This window comes from Dendrobium catenatum, unplaced genomic scaffold (assembly GCF_001605985.2).
Source record: "Dendrobium catenatum unplaced genomic scaffold, ASM160598v2 fragScaff_scaffold_334, whole genome shotgun sequence".
Classification (NCBI taxonomy): Eukaryota; Viridiplantae; Streptophyta; class Magnoliopsida; order Asparagales; family Orchidaceae; genus Dendrobium; species Dendrobium catenatum.
Genome location: NW_021318796.1, coordinates 5,046,882 through 5,067,030, shown reverse-complemented (window position 1 = coordinate 5,067,030; position 20,149 = coordinate 5,046,882). Strand labels below are relative to the sequence as shown.

The 20,149-nt window shown below is 30.0% G+C and overlaps 1 protein-coding gene across 1 annotated transcript in view; it reads right to left on the bottom strand.

Annotated features, from left to right (window-relative positions):
• Positions 1-16,499, bottom strand: part of LOC110095336 (MADS-box transcription factor 6-like) — a 40,262-nt gene extending 23,763 nt beyond the window's left edge. Inside the window, exon 1 of the mRNA XM_020820844.2 lies at positions 16,318-16,499. Within this exon, the coding sequence (XP_020676503.1) occupies positions 16,318-16,499 (182 nt within the window). The remainder of the gene's footprint in view (positions 1-16,317) is intronic.
• Positions 16,500-20,149: the final 3,650 nt, after the last annotated feature.

Sequence of the window (20,149 nt, the reverse complement as noted above, 5' to 3'; positions counted from 1 at the left end):
TTATGATGTTTAAGAAAATTAGTAAGCTTATCTATGCTCTTTTTTTTTTATTGTAGCTACAATCCTTTGGTATAATCCAAATAAAAATAGGAAAATATTGAGTAACATCAACCTCAGGCAAAACTGTTGTAATGGATAATATAGAAAGGTGCAATAAGAGCATCTGTGTGCAAAGATATCCTAAGTAATGGAAGTTGATGTTAAGAAAACTGACTAACTAAATATTATGATCTTTAAGGAGATGAAAAGTAATCCAACTAGGGACAATTAAAATTTTTTGAAGAAGATCATTATAAACATAATTTTTTCTAACTCTAATGAAAAGTCCCTCAATATTTAATGTTTTGTATAAGAAAATCTTAGAATAACCCTCTATCCTTTCAAAATTTAGAAGAAGATTCTTAGAGTTCAACAATGAAATAGATAAACCATTCCAAGTGTATTAATCTTTAAATCATTTTGAAATTGATTATAAAAGAGGCCACTCTCTTAAGAATTTACTAACCAACAATAAATGAATGGGTATTATTAAGTCATTGAATTCAATATAACAAAACAACAAACTAGGTTAACTTTCATAAGATGATAGTGTCAAGGTTTGCTAATCAACTTTGAAAAATTGCTAGGAGGGAAGTTTACTACAAAGAAGATTAAGGGACTTAAAGAGTTATCCATAGTCAGTCATCAATGAGTTTGATTTCTTAAAAGCCATAGAGGAATAAAATAATATAATTAAGGAAGTGAATGGAGCCATGTCACAAAAATTTGATGCATTGATGTATCCTGCAAATCTAAAAAGTAAAGCGTGGGAGAGATAATAATATAAGGAAATTAGAAAGGGTATAACAATGAAGTTAGGGAACCCATTATCAAAGATGTTAACATTAACGGTGTTGATGTCGGATGAAACCAAGTTAATTAACTACTACTATATATAGGCCAACATTAAAGAGAAAAAAATAATGAAGTCAACTAGCACAATATTGGTGTTATAAATAATACTTGTGAACATGATAGTCCCTAGGTGCCTAAACCCTGATTGGAATAAGGAGAGCTCCAAGCAAGCTAGGTTAATATATCAACGCTTTTAAACTATTTGATAACTCGATCCCTGGTTATGTTTAATATTTTCTTTATTTTATTATATAATTTTGAAATAATTTAATATATCTTTAATAATTATCATTCACGCCTGCCAATTAATTAATAGAAATTACTAAACAAACCCCCTTTAATTTATTAATAAAAAATATTTTTGAAGTTTTTTTTGATGAAAATATTCACCTTTCCTTTATATATATATATATATATATATGTGTGTGTGTGTGTGTGTGAAAAATGGTTTTCAATTAATTCAACTACCTATGTGTGGGGTAAGCGATGGAATTTCTGGTATAGCCTCACACAACCTTCCTTCAGATTATCTCCATGAAACTTTCTATTTCCAATCACCACTTATATTGGAATACACATGCCTATGTATGCTTTATCCCAACACATATCCCAATATATAACCCAACACGCAATCTTATGTAAGTTCTAACACTTACCCCAACATGCTCACCACTACATCAAGTAGATTTAATTATGGTTAGTTCCACATAAGCTTTTTGTTGATAATTATAATTATTCTCAAATTTCTCATCGCAAGAGAAATTTTCTTTTTTTATCCCTAACTTATGCTTTTACATTCTTTGGATCCTTTTATATTAACCTTACTGGAAAAGTTGATGGTAAGTTGATTGTCACTTAAGTCTATTATGACTTCAATATTTGTCATGTAATTTAATGGCTGATTTATTATATACTTACTCAACACAGAATGTTTTGTTAAATTCTCCCATTATCATCTTTTATTGAAACATTAATGTTGATTCAAGGATTATTAATGAGGTTATCAAAATGTACACCTAAATTTGAGTTTGCTAATGAATCAACTATTTCCCCATATGGATTGCTTTCCCACGTTTATGAGCCCACTTGAAAAAATTAAAAATAATATTTACTCATCTAGTTTCTTACTTTTTATTTTTGTAGTCCTCTGTGTGGATGTTAACTTGATACTTTAATATAAAGGCCCTTAATTAATAAATTTCTTATAAAAGTTAATATCTCTAATTTACATAAATTTTTTTTTTTAGTTAAAACCCTCAAAGGGGCCTACGTGTTAATTTCCAAAAAAACGGTTACAGAATCCTTAGAGGGAATCTACAGCTCTCTACCGCTCGAATTTACATAATTAAGTTCTTAGGAGAAATGGTGTTGGTAAAAAGCAGCCTTTAATCTGATACCAAACTTTCTTTCAACTCTAGATAAAGGTTCTCCACCATTATTTCCCTATAGATTTATCAACATTGAAATACAAACATAGTAGTTAAGGTTCATGATAAAATTTATCTATTGGAGTTCTCAAGTTTGTCTTGTTAAGATATTGATCTTGATCATTTTGCTATTGATAATTTCATTTAGAAGCTATTCAAATATAATTCACTATTTATTTGTTGATTTGGGCCAATTAATTCATTTCAAAATTGGCCTTCTATCTATATGCATCTTCTCATTAGATTAACTCTAACACATGTATAATTGCTTCAAGATCTTTGCTAGGAGAGCTTATAGTGCAAAATGAATTCTTGATGGGCCTCCTTAAATGAGCCCCTTTGATTCAAATGAAGAGTATACCTTAATTACTATTTAGGCTTCTTTCCAACATTTATGAGTATACTTTATGAACCATAACACACTTTACTCATTGGCATCAAATTTTAATTATCAAGACCAAAATTGACTCAAGCACTACCTTTTTATTTACATTATCTATTACTAGTGTTCTCATAAAGATGGGAATATCTTAAAATTTTTAAAAAGAAGCTTAATTTGGTCTTGAGAAACATGGCAACATACAAATAGTTGAACATACTAGCATTACCTCATTACACTTCCAATGTCTCATTATTAGCCTTCATATAACAAAAAATGATTCAAACTACACGATCATTTTATGAACCTATTTATGAAATCTAAAACGAAAGATAATTATTTAATTCCTTACCGTTATATACTTGAAAGTAAATATAAATTCATTTTGGAAAAAAAAAAAATAGTCCTCCTCTCTTGATCATTGAGTAAGGATTAGAATGTTGACATAACAATTGAATGTCTTGGAGGAAGTAAATTCTTAGATTGCTAAGGATACCTTATGCTTTAATGAAATATTAGCACCTAATAAGGATCTAATAGTTATGTACGCCTCCAAAATTATTACTCTCAGTGACACAAGGATACACATTATGTTTTAAACAAAATGAAGGTGATCTTGGAAAATATTCATTCATTACTGAGATTTTCTTCCCACTCCATCATAAATCTCTCTTATTCAAAAAAAAAAAAAAATCATGAACCATCTATAACACCAACCCATATCATATTAATAGACCTCAATATACCATGACTTATGCCCAAGCCATAACACTACCCCGAATCATAGTTTTTGAGCCCATTCAAAATCAATTACTATATCTAGCAAATGATTTTACGAGAGATTGTTATTAATCTAATTTTGTGTACTCTAAACAATGGATAGCAAATAAGGTTCTCTAAACAATGGATAGAAAATAAACCCAATTTTGTCAACATGAATGTAAAAAAAAAAAAAAAAAGATAAGGATGAAATAAGATATATTGATATTCTTAAAAATTTTATTGAGCAGGGGTAGAGGCTGAAATAAAGTTTTTGTCAAGATCACATGATTTATAAGATCCACATATCATGATTTGTTCAACTTTGATATCTTAAATTAGGTTATGATTTTTTTTACGACTAAAGCTTGAATGGCATCTATGGACAATTTTTCTACTTTTATGTAATATGAATTATAAATATATATAATTGTTCATTTTTTAAATCTCACTTAAAATCTATAAAGGGTTGCTTCTCTTTTATTATTTAAGTTAAATTTAATTAGGTTAAATGGTTATTTTAGATACATCCAATATAAAAGAAATGAGGCAAGATGATTAACATGCTTCCAATGCAAGGATGAATTTCATAAATTGAGAAATGGCCCAAATAAGAATTAAATAATAATAATTTGGCTTAGCTTGAGCTAATTCTTTAAGTATTAAAATTGATAGTTATTCTTGATTATGTTTAGAGGAAATTTGTCCTTGCATGAATAAGTTCCATTAAGTTTTGTTTAAAAATTTTCCTAATTTGAAGATCTCATCCTATATTGAGTTGACTTTTATGGGAGGAATTTTCATTGATATATGCAATATCAAAGTGTAATACAAATAATTGTTCTTATTATTATCAAATATAAATTCTCTTCTAGATGTTGTCATCGTTTTAGCTACTAGAATTAATGCATTATATTCAATAAAAGCTACATATTTCTTTTTTTTTTTTATAAAGCCTACATATTTCTTGTTAAACTAAATCAACTTAAAATTTAGTTATTCATTTTGACATTATAAAACATTTTTTTCTTAATGATATATTATTTTTATTTAGATGCATTACATTTGCTAGAAAATATATAACTAATTCTTCTGTAGAAGTATTTTTAATTTGTTTAATGATCTACCCCAAGTTTATATTTGAACATTTTTAAAATTGCCAAGGTTAACAAGTACAATTTTTAAACTCATCATTTGATCTTAAGGAATTTGAAGCCATGTTAATTAAACCAATAAGGTTGATCTTCCTTAATTTATTATAAATAGCTTCATCAATTGCAAATTCTTTAAAATATTTTGATATATAGTTTAAAGATCCAAGGAGTCTTTATAATTTTTTAATAGAATGGGTTTTATCTAAAAATTTAAAAGTAAATTTGATATTTTGATCAATGGGGATGATATTCCTATTAATTAACTGCATTATTATTTCTCTTAAATGTAGCATTTCTTGAAAGAGTTTCATTTTAGGAGTATAAGTTAGCAAACCATTTCACAAACTTAACCATGTAAATTCTTCAACATTTCTAAAATGCTTTTATAGAGTGTTTGATTAAACCTGAACATCATTAATGCACATAAGAATGTATTATGATTATGAGCTAAAAAATTCATTCATCAATTTTTTGAAATTCACTTGAGGCATATTTCAAGTTGGATGTCATCACATTCCATACATAATGTTGAATAATAAAAATGACATTTTATGATAATATTCTTCTCTAATTAGACTTTGTTAATATACAAAATTTAAATATAACTTTTAGAAAATTAAAGTTTCTTTATTAGTTGAGATCTGATAGTAGATCATTTTAAAACTTTATTCAAAGATTTATGATTTATAGAAAAACTTGATTTTATTTTATTTTTGCTATTTTTTTAAGTAATCTTCTTATCATAATAAGAAGTAGAAGTTCAATGGGATTAAGATTCATCAATAAGAATATTCTCTAAGAGATCAATAATTTTCCTTTTCTACATAATTCTAAATAATCCTTTTTCCTTAACAAGTTCTTGCTTTTCTTGGAATAAATCCTCATTGAGTCATCCTTCAAAAATAGTAAAACACAATAAGTTTTTATATTCCCAAAAAAATTTAGAATATGTAAAAATGTCAAAAATATTAATGTAGAGAGTTTGTTAAACAAGAACTTCATTAGTATACAAAATATATATTATAGTATGACTATGTACTAAAGATGTCATTCATCAAAGTTTTTATATTTACTTGAAGCATTCCTTATGTTGAATTTCATCAGAGTTTAATAAAGCATTTATTGTTTTCATATAACAATATTCTTTTATAAAATATCAATCAATCCATATTAAATTTATTTGCATGGACATTATTATTGAATTCTACTTAATTCATGGATTGTTGTTGCCATTTAGTGATGAGAAAATTATTTCTATCATTTAAACTTATAACTTTGATGTTGTGTACTCCTTATTAAGAGTTTGAAGTTTTTCTTAGTGTTTCAATTGTCCAACCAGAGGGATTTGTTTTAATAAAGGATGGAGTACAATGATTGTTGCTCTTTATTAATTTACTTCTTTCTTGTTAGATTGTTCAAGACAAAAAATTGGATCAATATTATTTTCAAGTTTAAGCAAATGATTAGGTAAGATTTGAAGATTCACATTAGTACAATTATGTTATATTACACATAGTAATCAACCTTCTAAGATTAAAAGTTAGTTTAATTTCTTCTCATTCTTGAATAAGTTGGTCTACTCCTTGACTTGTGAAAAATATCATGATTTTTTTCTTTAGCAATAGTCCATCAAGTTGAAAATATACACAAATTTCTTAATGTTAGAAAAGAAATTTCTTGCATACATCTCATATGATAATGCCCCATATGCTTATCATTTCTTAATTTTATAACTAATAATATATATATATATATAATTTTACTATGAACACTCCAAACAGTCTAAAAATACCTTATATGAATAATTGTGGATAAAAAAATGACATGAGAAGTCCCCTCACTATATAAAAGCTTCAATTAGACTCTTAGAGAGTACATATTAGATTAGAAAATCGATTATGGTTTGGCTTCACATTTTGTTTTTTCTAGCTATTTTTTCTATTATTACTTTTTTCTTTTGGACTAAGACTCCCTCTTTTATGTAACTACACATAAGTTGAACCTTTAATGAGAGTAATATAGAAAGCTTTTATTCTGACACTAAGAAGTTCAACCTTTTATAATCTTCATTTTAATGAACAAAATTTCTATTTTGTTTAAAAGAATTATTCTCTACAAACTAGGTCTCTTCCTAGTGGTTCATACCTAGCTCTCAACCATGAGGTCATGGATTTGATCCTAATTCATCACGTTTTTGCTCATTTCTTTAAAAAATAATATTAAGTGTGTACTTCCATTTAGCTTTATTGTTAATTATATTTTCATCTTCTTAAAATATTATAATTGGTCTTTTGTCCTTTTGAAAATAGATAGAATATATTTCAGCAAAATAAAATTAAACTACATCAATGAATTCTTTTTTTTTTTCTATAAGAGTTCTCCTATAATACAGATAGCTAGCTTTTTGACATTAAGACATAAAATGTTTTTTATCTTAAAATGATGTATTATAACCTATCCCTAATTTTAGCTAATATAAGAAACACATAAATATGAAATTAGTTTGAATCAATGGCCCATAAGTTTTACATTAAATCCTATTTTTTTAGAGAACTGATGATTCCTTATGAACTTGTAACCCCCTTTGTTAATTAATGCGTAGGGCCCTATGTGGCTTTTATCCAAAAAAAAAATAAGCATAAATACGAAATTAAAGCTATAATTATGCCACTTCAAATAAATTTATGGTATGAACAAGGATAAAATTTAGCTTATTCCGATGAAACCCATAGTTGACCATACCCAATTTAAGGATCTTAAAAATACAATAAAATTGAGAAATTTTGACATTTTAATGGGTTTGATAGTTATCACTTTTACTCCAATATGGATATACTTATGACATTGACTTTATGCATGCAACTATTCTTTATAATAAGTGGGAATATTTTAATAGGCCATTTTATAGAGTTAGAATTTCATTTGTCTCATTTTCCTCTATACCTCAATTAGCTTTATTCGTCTCATCTTCCTCCAGAGTACAATTTGTGCCCCATCACTCCTCTCTATCTTTGTAGCTCATATGTTAGGAGGTTTTCTCTACTTCACTTGATTCATTTCTTTTAGTATCCGGGTGGTTGTTATTTCTCTTGGTTTCATATTATGGTTTCTCCTAGTTTGGGATTTTGTTCCGCTCATGTGAAGGTAAATCCTAGTAGGCAATTTGAACTAGTTTTTTTGGATGGTTAAACTAAATCAAGTTCTTTAAAAGATGTTATTTCTAGATCCTCCTTTATTTATTTTCCATAACTTAAAATCTCCACCCATTGTGGTTTAGCAACATTATGGATTAAAAGATTAACTATGTTGATGAATTTTTTTAGGAAGAAGTTGATTTATCTATTGTTCATATTTCCAAGGATGATCCCACTCTGCCTAATAGCAAGAAAAAAAAGGAAAAACAAACAAGAAAAAGAATAGCTAATGTTTTCATTATTGTTTGTTAGTTATTTCAACAACTTGTTTATGTTGGTCTTTGGTTAACTTGATTTTTTTGGCTAGGATATCCTTTCTCTTTCTAGATTTCTATGTTTTTCTTTGGTGGGTTGGATGTGCTAACTAATAGGTCTCTCTATTTGTTTGCTCTAGATTTGGTTCAGGTTTTCCCCACTTCAATGTTTTCTGGTGGCTTGTGCTGGTCTTCAACTTTTGCAACTTTTTATTTATTGCAACTTTGCATGTTGGTTTCTGTTTGGCTATTTTACTGATTGAACCGGGGCTTATTTTTTGTGGGGGTTTCTTGACTTCCATTAATTTTTTTTTTATATTTCTTATGTTGTATTTTAGTAGGGATCTTAGGCTCCAATATTGTTTTTTTTTTTTTTTTGCCTTTTTATTGTAGCTCTTTGAATATTAGTTGTCATTAGACCCCTTTAAGGATTTAAAATCAGTTAATGTATTAGTGTGTTGTCCTAATATTGTGTTTTAACTAAAGAAAAAAAAAAAGTTATGTGTGATTAAGAATTTTTCTTTGAAATCAAAGGAACACAAATTATATACATTTTTAGAACAATATGTAGTACATACGATTAATTATGTTAATTTCCTTCATTTACAATATATTCAATTATCTCAAAATTTTATTGTTTAAAATTCTCTTAAAAGCAATTATTTTTATGGAAGAAGGTTGAAGATGTTTTTGAGTAAAAACTCTATTTATGATTATTAATTTTTTAATGTAGTTAAAATTAAAATTTACTAATTTCTTTGAAGAGAAGTTGCAATGAAGTGATGTTAAAGCAAAATACAAAAGACTCAATTTTAATGTAAAATCTCCAAGAGAAGATTCTCATAGAGCTTGTGAAATTAAGTTCCATCCTAACAAAGCATAAGGGAATGGGAGGAAATAAAAAAGGTAAGGGGGAAGAATGAAGTTTATGATAAGAAGAATGAAGTTTATGATAAAAAGCCTGAGCTAATCTTCAAAGAGGATATATAAAAATATGTCCAAGTTCCTGACATACTAGATAATGGAAACTACAATGCCATGTGCATCAATGACACTATGTGACTATTGGTTATGATCTGGTAAGGTAAGCATTATGGATTAAGAGATTAATTATGTTGATGAATTTTTTTAGGAAGAAGTTGATTTATCTATTGTTCATATTTCCAAGGATGATCCCACTCTGCATGATAGCAAGAAAAAAAAAAAAAAAAACAAACAAGAAAAAGAATAGCTAATGTTTTCATTATTGTTTGTTAGTTATTTCAACAACTTGTTTATGTTGCTCTTAGGTTTTATTTTCCTTTTGAATCTTGTAGCTCTTTGGAGCAGTAGTGAGCTGGTGGATCCTTCTAAGGACCTTGTAACCGATTTTGATATTAACGCGTAGGCCCCTATTAGTGGGTTTTAACTTTAAAAAAAGAAAAAAAAAAAAAAAAAACAACTTGTTTATGTTGGTCTTTGGTTAACTTGATTTTTTTGCCTAGGATATCCTTTCTCTTTCTAGATTTCTATGTTTTTCTTTGGTGGGTTGGATGTGCTAACTAATAGGTCTCTCTATTTGTTTGCTCTAGATTTGGTTCAGGTTTTCCCCACTTCAATGTTTTCTGGTGGCTTGTGCTGGTCTTCGACTTTTGCAACTTTTTATTTATTGCAACTTCGCATGTTGGTTTATGTTTGGCTATTTTACTGATTGTACTGGGGCTTATTTTTTGTGGGGGTTTCTTGACTTCCATTAATTTTTTTTTATATTTCTTATGTTGTATTTTAGTAGGGATCTTATGCCCGTTAGGTTTTTTTTTTTTTTTTTTGCTTTTTTATTGTAGCTCTTTGAATATTAGTTGTAATTAGACCCCTTTAAGGATTTAAAATCAGTTAATGTATTAGCGTGTTGTCCTAATATTGTGTTTTAACTAAAGAAAAAAAAAGTTATGTGATTAAGAATTTTTCTTTGAAATCAAAGGAACACAAATTATATACATTTTTAGAACAATATGTAGGACATACGATTAATTATGTTAATTTCCTTCATTTACAATATATTCAATTATCTCAAAATTTTATTGTTTGAAATTCTCTTAAAAGCAATCATTTTTATGGAAGAAGGTTGAAGATGTTTTTGAGTAAAAACTCTATTTATGATCATTAATTTTTTAATGTAGTTAAAATTAAAATTTACTAATTTCTTTGAAGAGAAGTTGCAATGAAGTGATGTTGAAGCAAAATACAAAAGACTCAATTTTAATGTTAAATATCCAATAAGAGAAGATTCTCATAGAGCTTGTGAATTTAAGTTCCATCCTGACAAAGCATAAGGGAATGGAAGGAAATAAAAAGGTAAGGGGGAAGAATGAAGTTTATGATAAGAAGAATGAAGTTTATGATAAAAAGCCTGAGCTAATCTTCAAAGAGGATATATAAAAATATGTCCAAGTTCCTGACATACTAGATAATGGAAACTACAATGCCATGTGCATCAATGACACTATGTGACTATTGGTTATGATCAGGTAAGGTACACAAGGTCTAGATCACCACCAATGACAACATCCTTATCACCCTCCTCAATTATCTGATAATAGGATTGTTGTATATCATCTTCTTAAATATACATGTTTAATGAGTTTTACCTCCTCAAATCCTTAACGAGTGTATCGTTTATGATGTAGACAAGTAGAGAGATGGTGTTGAGGATGATTGGGTCATGTTCAAGGATAAGGACATAAAAAAGATCTAGGAAGCTAGAGTTTGTAGTTTGGAATTTGCCTCTGTTTATCCTTGTCCATTTTCAAATCCCTCTCTTCTTCTCTTTATGAGACTTTTAACAATAAAAACTATTATGTTATTACAAGTTGAAGAAGATATATATATATATATAATATATATATATTATATATATATATATATATTCCTTGAAGTTTATGCATCTTGTGCTAAGGATATATTTATGTTTATAGGTTGATGGAATAAAGAGATTTAGAATATTTCTCAGATAAATTAGATGGGTGGTTTTTGAAAAAATAGAAACATAAATCAAAATATTATAAATTGAACTTATGAGCTTAATTGTTACTAATAAATTCAAAATAGGTAATGATTTATAAAGATGACATTTTAGGAAAATATTTCATAAATTTGAACTAACTAAATCTATCATACAAAATATGAAAAATGGTTTACGGAGCTAACTTTTATCCACAGGACTTTGATATCAATAATAAAAAATAAAAACAATATTGTCAAAGAATAAATATAAAAATAAAAGATTAGAAATAATAATAAAGATAAAAATCTTACAAAGTTATAAGCATTGAAATGAAAATGCTTGTAGGGAAACACGCAACAAAATAAAATTATAAATACGTCTAAATTTTAGGCATGACAACACACCTAGATAGTTTTTGAGACATCCTTAATAGCTAAAGCTTTCTACTGATGATCATATAGACACATTGAATATGACACTAACTCTTTACGAGCATTATTTAGCTTTAAATTTGCAGCACTTAGCAATTGGTGTGGAGGGTAGAATATAAGAACTCAAAAATGGGTTTTAACTAAAAAAAAAAAAAAAAATCAAAAATGGGTTTCATGATTGTAGAAATCCTAAACCATATATATATATATACCCTAATTCACACTGTTATGTAAGAAAAACCTAAAAATTTCTCCATTCTTATAAATAAACTCAAAATATGTCTATTAAGATCTTTACTACTCTCTTAAGAAATATATTTTACCATACATAGATTTGTTTTTATTCTTATATGTTCAAGTTAATAGTGAAAATGAATAGGAATGGCAAGTAATTGGCATTCTTATTAAATTTAAAATAATAATAATAATAAAAGACTTCATAAAATCCTCATCTTAGCTCCATATTTGTTTATTCTTAGTATTGCATGTGATACCTTATAAGTTCCCTTCTATTACTTTAAGCAAGTATCCCTTACTAATATTCTTAAAGAGTGATAATCTACTACTTCCTCTCACTTCATATTTGAGTTTGCATACTTTGTTTCTTTATAATAATACATAAAAATAAATAAATATCCCACTTTTATCTTTTACTTTTTTTTAATTATTGGGTGAAAGACATCCATTGCAACCAATCAAGAATTTGATAAAGCACAATATTTTTGATATAAGCTTTCAAAATGCTTACTCACTCTTACGAATATCTTACTAAAATGTGAAAAGATTGAAGATTTCTCTATTATGCTTATGAATAGGGCCTATAATATTGAAGGGTTCTAATGAAAATTAAGAAATGGTATCTGGCTTCTGATCTTTTTAATGAATGCAAATTGGAGCTATTTAAATTCTATTTGCATACCTTAGCAACGACCTTTGAATTAGCTGGTGCTTTTTTGCACTAGTTTCTTTATTTGGCAAAGCTGTATGCACCAACTTTTTGACTCTGTCCAGAATATCGATTTATATGGTACTTATTAAAGTAGAAATTACAAAATAATTCTCAGTGTTTCCTAATTTCAATCAAAGAATAGTGGTTACTGGTAAAGAATGGTATATTAAAAGCTTTCAAAGTTTATAGTCATTATAATTTGTCTGGGCATAAGATCTCCTTATGTAGAAGTCTAAAATGTCACATTGATGGCATTGCCATTGAAACATACCACCTCTTAATAGCACAATCAGATCCTCTTCCTCTAGTTTTTGTTAGAGACAAATTGTTTGTAAGAGTGGAAGAGAATATAATAAAAGAAGAGGAATTTTCTTTTAGATTTCTTTCTCTTATACATCAAAATGACAAGGCTAAAGGCCTTTTTATACTTGTACAAATATCATCCTAGAAACACAATCTTGAGATTTTCATAGTAATTAATTTTGGTTTATATTTTCAATAATGTTTCCATTAAACCTGATTGCTTTTATACTTTCTCCTTCTTTCTCTTCTACTTGGTTTCATCTTATAATGATTGCGTTTCAATTTAGCAAAATCTAGGAAAGCTAATGTTACTAATGATCAAGAAATATTTAGAAAAGTACTCTCTCATCCATCACATAAGATGCCTAATGCATCAAGCCTAATTGATTCAAATTACTGCAATGATTGTTTTCTATTGTAGGTTATTATATCCTCTCCTCCTTCATGCACTTGATAACATATTCCTTCCTTCGACATGTTCTCCCCTCAAAGTAATATATATTTCTTTAATCATTGCCGCAAGACCAGCAAGAGGAAATTTTTTTTTAATCAGAACATCATATTTGACTGTGACGGCACATTGGAGTTTGTAGTCTATTTTAAAGAACCATTGTTAGGATGATAGAGTGGACACAAGAATAAACATTATGAGAAGAGCTCACAATTTATAAGATTTATGGTTAACTTTTGGATAATACCTACCCATCATAGTTAGAGATTATTAGCTATGATTGTATTTTCCATGTGCTTGGGTTTTAGATTTTGAAGATCTTTTAATTTTGTTTTACTTTTATTTTCTATTATTTCTTTTCTCTTGGGATTTATGTTCCCGAATTAATTTGTATTTTCAACTTAATGAGGAAATTATTTTCCATGTGCTTTAAATAAAAAAAAAACATAAACTTTCTCTGACATCAATCAATATTTAGTGAACTATTATGGGTGCTGAAGTTTTGGAGTAGATGATTAAACTTTATAAAATGTGAAGATATTAGTTTGTAGTGGCCGTAACATTTCCTTTTCTTTAACTCTATTTTACAAGTTAAAAAACAAAATAGATCAGACAGATCTGCAGCAGTTTTAGAGATGATGCTAGGAAGAAATTTGTATTCTGGACTCCAATATGGTATTTTATGCTTATGTAATTCAGATAACTAATTCATTTGTTATCATGTCCTAAAAGAAACATAAACCCTTTCTTGTGAACATAGGAACATCTGAGAAAAACTAATTACTTTGTAAACTATTGATTACATATTCATTTAGTGTATTTAAGAATTCTATGGTCCTTTCTAGTTATTTCGTTCTGTCTGCAGCCGTTTTGTACGTTGTATTGCATGCAACAGCAGGCTTATTATCACAAGTCAAGGTACAAATTAATATCATATTTTTTTTCCTTAGAACTCAAACTGTTTCTAGTACCGTTTGATATCATTTTCCATGGGACTCACACCATGAAGTGCCCTCGTAACCTGGAAGTAAGCTTACACGAAAACAAGCCAAGGTCTCCTATGAACAAGGTAAATCAACTATAGTCTAATCTATGAAACTAAAATGGTGGGTCTCAACTTACATGCATCTCCAAGGAAAAAAATATAATAAAAAAATATTGTAGTAGTGACATGTTAACAATAAAAATTATGTGTTGCTAACAGGTAGGAAGACAAAATCATTCACATTTATACCGACTCATAACAGCAATGGTAATAGAATTTCATAAATTTTCGGTTAATTTTCTTTAGATCCTAATAAACTGAATTATCTTATACTACTCATCTTGTTTAATGTATCAATTTATGGAGAGAAAATAATCATTTGATTATGTTTAACTCCGTTTAATCATTTGAATTTTGAGTTTAATTATGAGAAATTCTATGATAAAAAAACTAAGAAGATTGAGCTATTACAAGAAATTAGTGATAATTAGTAAGTTTCTGCAAATAAACTCTGACTGTGTAAATGAACTTTCTGGAATGACCACAGCTATAATGCTTCGATAACCCTATTATATATACTGCTTAAAAAAAAATACCCTAAAATGTTCCTAATCAGTGAATTATTGCCATAAGTATGATAAAATAAAATATTAAAAAAAATGCCAGAAGTATCAATGATCCAAAATTTTTAAAATATAAAATTTAAATAGAACAAAAAGACTTAATTTCCTGGGCATACTAAGCATTCAATCCCTATAACTGATGCAAGAGTGAAGTAAAAAGAAAATTACAAATCTCATTTCCTAGTTAACTTAGTAATTAGTAAAATATAAATCTACATAATCATCATGCACCGAAAAGAAAATTTTATTATATTTGTATTTTTATATTTATTTTATTTTTTCACAATCCGAGATGAAAATAATCATGCTTGAAGAACAAAGCAGGAGAAGGTTGATTAATTGTAACTAAAAATAGAAGTGGAAATTAATTAAAAAACTCATAACAAATTTAGCAGATGAAATTGGGGATTCTAAGTTTAACTTGGAAAGATGAATATTGAAACCTCAAGTTAGTAGGCAGCACCGTGGTCCTACATACGAAGAGAAGAAAGACCATACGAAAAATATCAGGAAAAGAATATTTAATATAGCATTTTCCATGCACATATTGCTCAAAAAAGCTTATTTCCTTAGAAAAAGGTCTACAATGTTATTATTGACTAGTGAAATGGAGAGTAAAATGAAGCAAAAAAGAAATAATTGTCATTCATTTTAAACAAATCTTTTAATTTTAGAGCAAAACTTCTATAACACAAAAGTCCAAACAAAACAAGTTAAGAGGTTAGGTATAGAAAGCTCAAGTGCAACAGAGATTCATGTATAAGAAGATATTCTTTAATTTGCATCAAATGAAGGAATAACGGAAAAGAAAAAACAAGGAAAAACAAATTAGTAAATCAATTCAAACTCATCAGAAAATAACTCCGACCACCAGATCCATAAAGTACAAATTTTAGTTGATGATCATTAACTCTTAAGGAGACAAAATATTAAAATACCAAGAGAGAATTGATGCTATTTCTTTCATATTGTCATATTTTACCTTCAAACTCTCAAACACCAAAGTGATTTATGCAAAGAAAGCATCTTTTGCTTAAAAAATATAATAAGGGCCAACGACAGTAAAGCCATGAACCTAGAACTCTAAATAATCAAGCCAAGATTGAGTTAGAAAGAGAACTAGAGATAGAGAGAGAAAAAATTGCGGGTCAGTGAGAAAGACAGCGGGAAATTAACCCAGCTGCCATCTCTCGGGCTCCGGGATCTTGGGGAAGCCGCAGGAAGGATTGAAGATCCAAAGTAAAGAGGTATAAAAAACGTTCGCATAAAGAAATAATGAACTGAAACAAAAAAATAATAGGACATCTAGCAAGTAAAGAAATAAAATAGAAAATAAAAAATGGAAAAAAAAAGTTCTACTAATTAAATATCCCTTTACGGCTTTTTCATCTCTTTCTGTTATGAAATTTGCAAAGGTTCAAACATAGCATTAACCCTTTATGTAAATGAACAAAGAAATCTACACAGAGAAATTTTTGCACAGATAGAGAGAGAGAGATAGATGATAGATAGAGAGAGAGAGAGAGATTACTCGGGGCTGCCGAACTCAAAGAGTTTACCGCGGCTGGAGAAGATGATGAGAGCAATTTCAGCATCGCAGAGAACAGAGAGCTCGTAAGCTTTTTTCATGATGCCATTCCTACGCTTGGAGAAGGTTACCTGTCTGTTGATCTTGTTCTCGATGCGCTTAAGCTCAACTCTACCTCTTCCCATCTCTCTGTATCTCTCTCTTTCTCAAAGTAGTTTCTCTTTTCCTCCACACAACACCGTCTCTTCTTCTTCTTGTTGGTTCCAAAATAAGTAGCTTTTTATATTTGTTGGAGTGGTTGAGACTTCAAGAGAGTTTTTCCTTATTCTTGCTAAAATTTTCCTATTTTCCCTTATTTTTTCTGCCTCCTTAGAGTTCCACTCTCAGTTAGCGACAACTGATGGAATTTAAATTAGCAACCTTCGGTCGATTCCCTAAAACACTTTGCACCTTAGAAATCCTTCTATAAATGGCAAGGCCAGCTTAAAATGCCACCTTTCTCTCTCTATAGATCCCCCCTCTCTCTATCAGGTAATTAAAGTAGAGTTTGGACCGGATGGACCACAGTTTATTTAAGAGGTTTCTCGTTAGGAGGAGGAGAAGTGCGTATTGCAGCAGGCATAAGATAATGAGAAGTTGGCTGTTGTCTTTGTGATTTTTGATTGAGGGCATCCTCAACCCACCCGAACAGCCATGACCCGTCATACTCATATTGAATTGATCGCTACCATTAAAAGTTCCATATATTGTATATATTTCGTTTATATTAAGGGATTAGTTTTCATTTCTATACATAAATTGTCGTTCAAAATTTATTTCATGACTAGTACGTCAAGAACTCATTTAATCTCTCCTTCAGGAAAATTAATTTTTCTTTCAGACTATCACCAACCACCCACCAGCAATCTCATGTGATTGGCTAAGAGTTCATTTTTTTAGGAAATAAAAACATTGGTATAAAAGGATTATACGGAGAACATAAAAATGAGATATTTTTCTTATTTTCTTTTTCTGAGTGAGCCTCCACTCTACTTTCCAGTGTCTGTCCTTTGGATGAGTGAATCATTGGTCGTTGTGGGTTTGCGAGTTTTTATAATTCTGAAAGTGAATACTCAATTTTCATCTAATATATAGTTATAGATTAACATTCCTATAGGGAGACTCGCGAGCGATCTAGGGTTTCTGTCGGCGGCCTCTTCTTGGGGACTTTTTCTCTGGTTCCGATGGATTTTTTTCGGTGGATCTATCTTTCCTTCCGCCTGTGTGTTATTTTGCACGGTTTTTAGTTTCTTTTTTGGTTTTGACTCTCGTTTTTTGCCTTTTGGGGGATGATGACTACGTCGTCATCTATCCCTCCACCTACTTTGGTTCCCAATGGTAAGACTCATTCATTTAAGGATGTTCTTGCGAGATCATTCTCTGTTTCTTCTCAACTTAAATTTGTGCAAACTTCGTTTAAAGGTTGTCCCGCTCTTATGTTTGATGACTTCGTTGTTTCTATGCGTGCGGCTCCTTTTGCTCTCATGTTGGTTGGAAAATTTTCTCTTAGACATCCTAACCTGGATATCATTCGGAAGTTTTTTGTGAATCTGAAGCTTTCGAGTTCCTTCCACATTGGATTGCTTGATCCGAGGCATGTGGTCATTCAGTTGAGTAATGACTTGGATTACAGCCAGATTTTCTCGAGGAGATCCTACTACATCCAGGCTTGTCAAATGCGTCTCCTAAAATGGACGCCTGATTTCGACGTCCGGGAAGAATCACCTATTACTCCGATTTGGGTTTCTTTTCCTAATTTAAGGCTGCATTTTTTTAACTCGCAAGTTCTCTTTGGTATGGCTTCACTTCTTGGTAGGCCTATGCAAACTGACCAGGCTACCGATTCGATTTCCCGTCCTTCTGTTGTGGGAGTTCTTGTTGAACTTGTCATTTCTAAAAATCTTCCTTCTGAAATTTGGTTAGGTTCTGAATTGAACGGTTATTTTTAGAAAATTGATTATGAAAACTTACCTATTTTTTGTAACCATTGTAGGATGAATGGTCATAATATGTCTGAATCCTCTCTCTCCTGCCTCAAAGCGTCGCTCTGGCGATTTAGGGCATCCTCCGCGCGATCGACGCCGCCGTTGTCCCGCTGCTTTTTTCTCCAGTTTTTCATCATGTTTCTGTTAGATCTGGCTGGTTTGGTGTTTCTTTGGTGTTCTCCTGCCCTTTGGGGGTGTTTTTTCCATGGCGGCTGCTCCTGTGGCCAATCCGTGGGGGAAAGCTGCTGATCCGTTTGTTTCTTCAAAAAAAGGCTTTTTTAATCTTGATGCTGAGGGTTCTTCTTCACCTTCTAGATCTAGATCTTTTAAAGAAGTTTTAGCTGGTGCTTCTTCTTCAGGTGATATTTTTCCTAATGTTAAGCAAGATGTTTTTAATGGTGTCCCGACGGTCTTATTGTCGGATGAGGAAGTTCTTAAGTTAGCTTCCCCTTTTCAGTATACTTTGGTGGGTAAATTTGGCTTGAGACGTCCTAATCTGGATGCCATACGAAATTTTTTCTTTTCATTGAAGCTTTCGGGTTTTTATTCTGTTGGGCTTTTGGATGCTAGGCATGTTGCGATTCAATTATCAAATGATCTTGATTATAGTAGAGTGTTCGCTAGACGTTCTTACTTCATTTATAACTGTCAAATGTGTGTTTTGAAATGGACTCCATTTTTTGATATAAAGGAAGAATCTCCGATTGTCCCAATTTGGATTTCATTTCCGAACTTAAGATTGCATTTTTTTAATACTAAAGTGCTGCATGCGTTGGGTTCTATCTTCGGGAGACCTCTCCAAACTGATCAGGCTACTGCTTCTAAAACTTGTCCCTCTGTAGCTAGAGTTCTGGTTGAGGTGGATATATCGAAAAAACACCCGAAGGAAGTTTGGGTGGGTTCTAAAGCTTATGGATATATGCAAAAAGCTGAATTTGAGAAAGTACTAGAGTTCTGTAATCACTGTAAAATTCATGGTCATGCTGTCGCTGAATGTTTTAAAGTTAATCCAGATTTGAAGAAAAGTGTTGTGCAACCGAGCAGAGGACCTGGATCTACCGTGAATAACAAAGTGTATATGCCCATTGTGAATAAATTTTTGGAAGAAAATGTTATTCAGGCGGAACCGTCCTCTGCTATGCACAATGTTTCTTTGGATGCTGGTGAAAGAAATGTTTTGGAAGAGAAGGAACCTGGTAAGGAGATCGTCCCGGATAATTCAGAGGAGGTTTTAAATAACGTTGGTAATTCTGTTTTGAATAACAAGGGGAATGACATTGTTTCTGATCCTAAGATTTTTATTTTAATTGATGATATGTTAAATGAAATGCCTATCAATTCTAATTCCGTGGCTATTGAAAATGTTTTGATTTCTAAACAGGATATTAATGATTTGGGGGATGGCGGTTCTGATTCAAACTTGGAAACATGTGAGGAAGCGGAAGTTATTCCTGTATCTAAGGTTGATTCATCCTCTCTTACTAAACAAGGCACTTCTTCTTCCTCTCCTAATTTGAAGGTTCATAATGTTGTGGAGGAGGATATGGTTTCTAAAGGTGGTAAGAAAAAAGAAAAACAAGGTAAAAATAACTGCCCGGCGACCCCGAGATCTACCATAGCTTATAATTCTTACAAAGAAGGTAATGATTAAAGCTCTTATGTGGAATGTGAGGGGTATTAGTGGTAAGGATTCTAAAATTAGAGTGAAAAATCTTTGTAGAATTAACAATATTCAACTTCTTATTTTAAGTGAATCTCTTATTAATGCTGATAAAATTGCTGATACTACTAAATTTTTGGATTTTCGTATG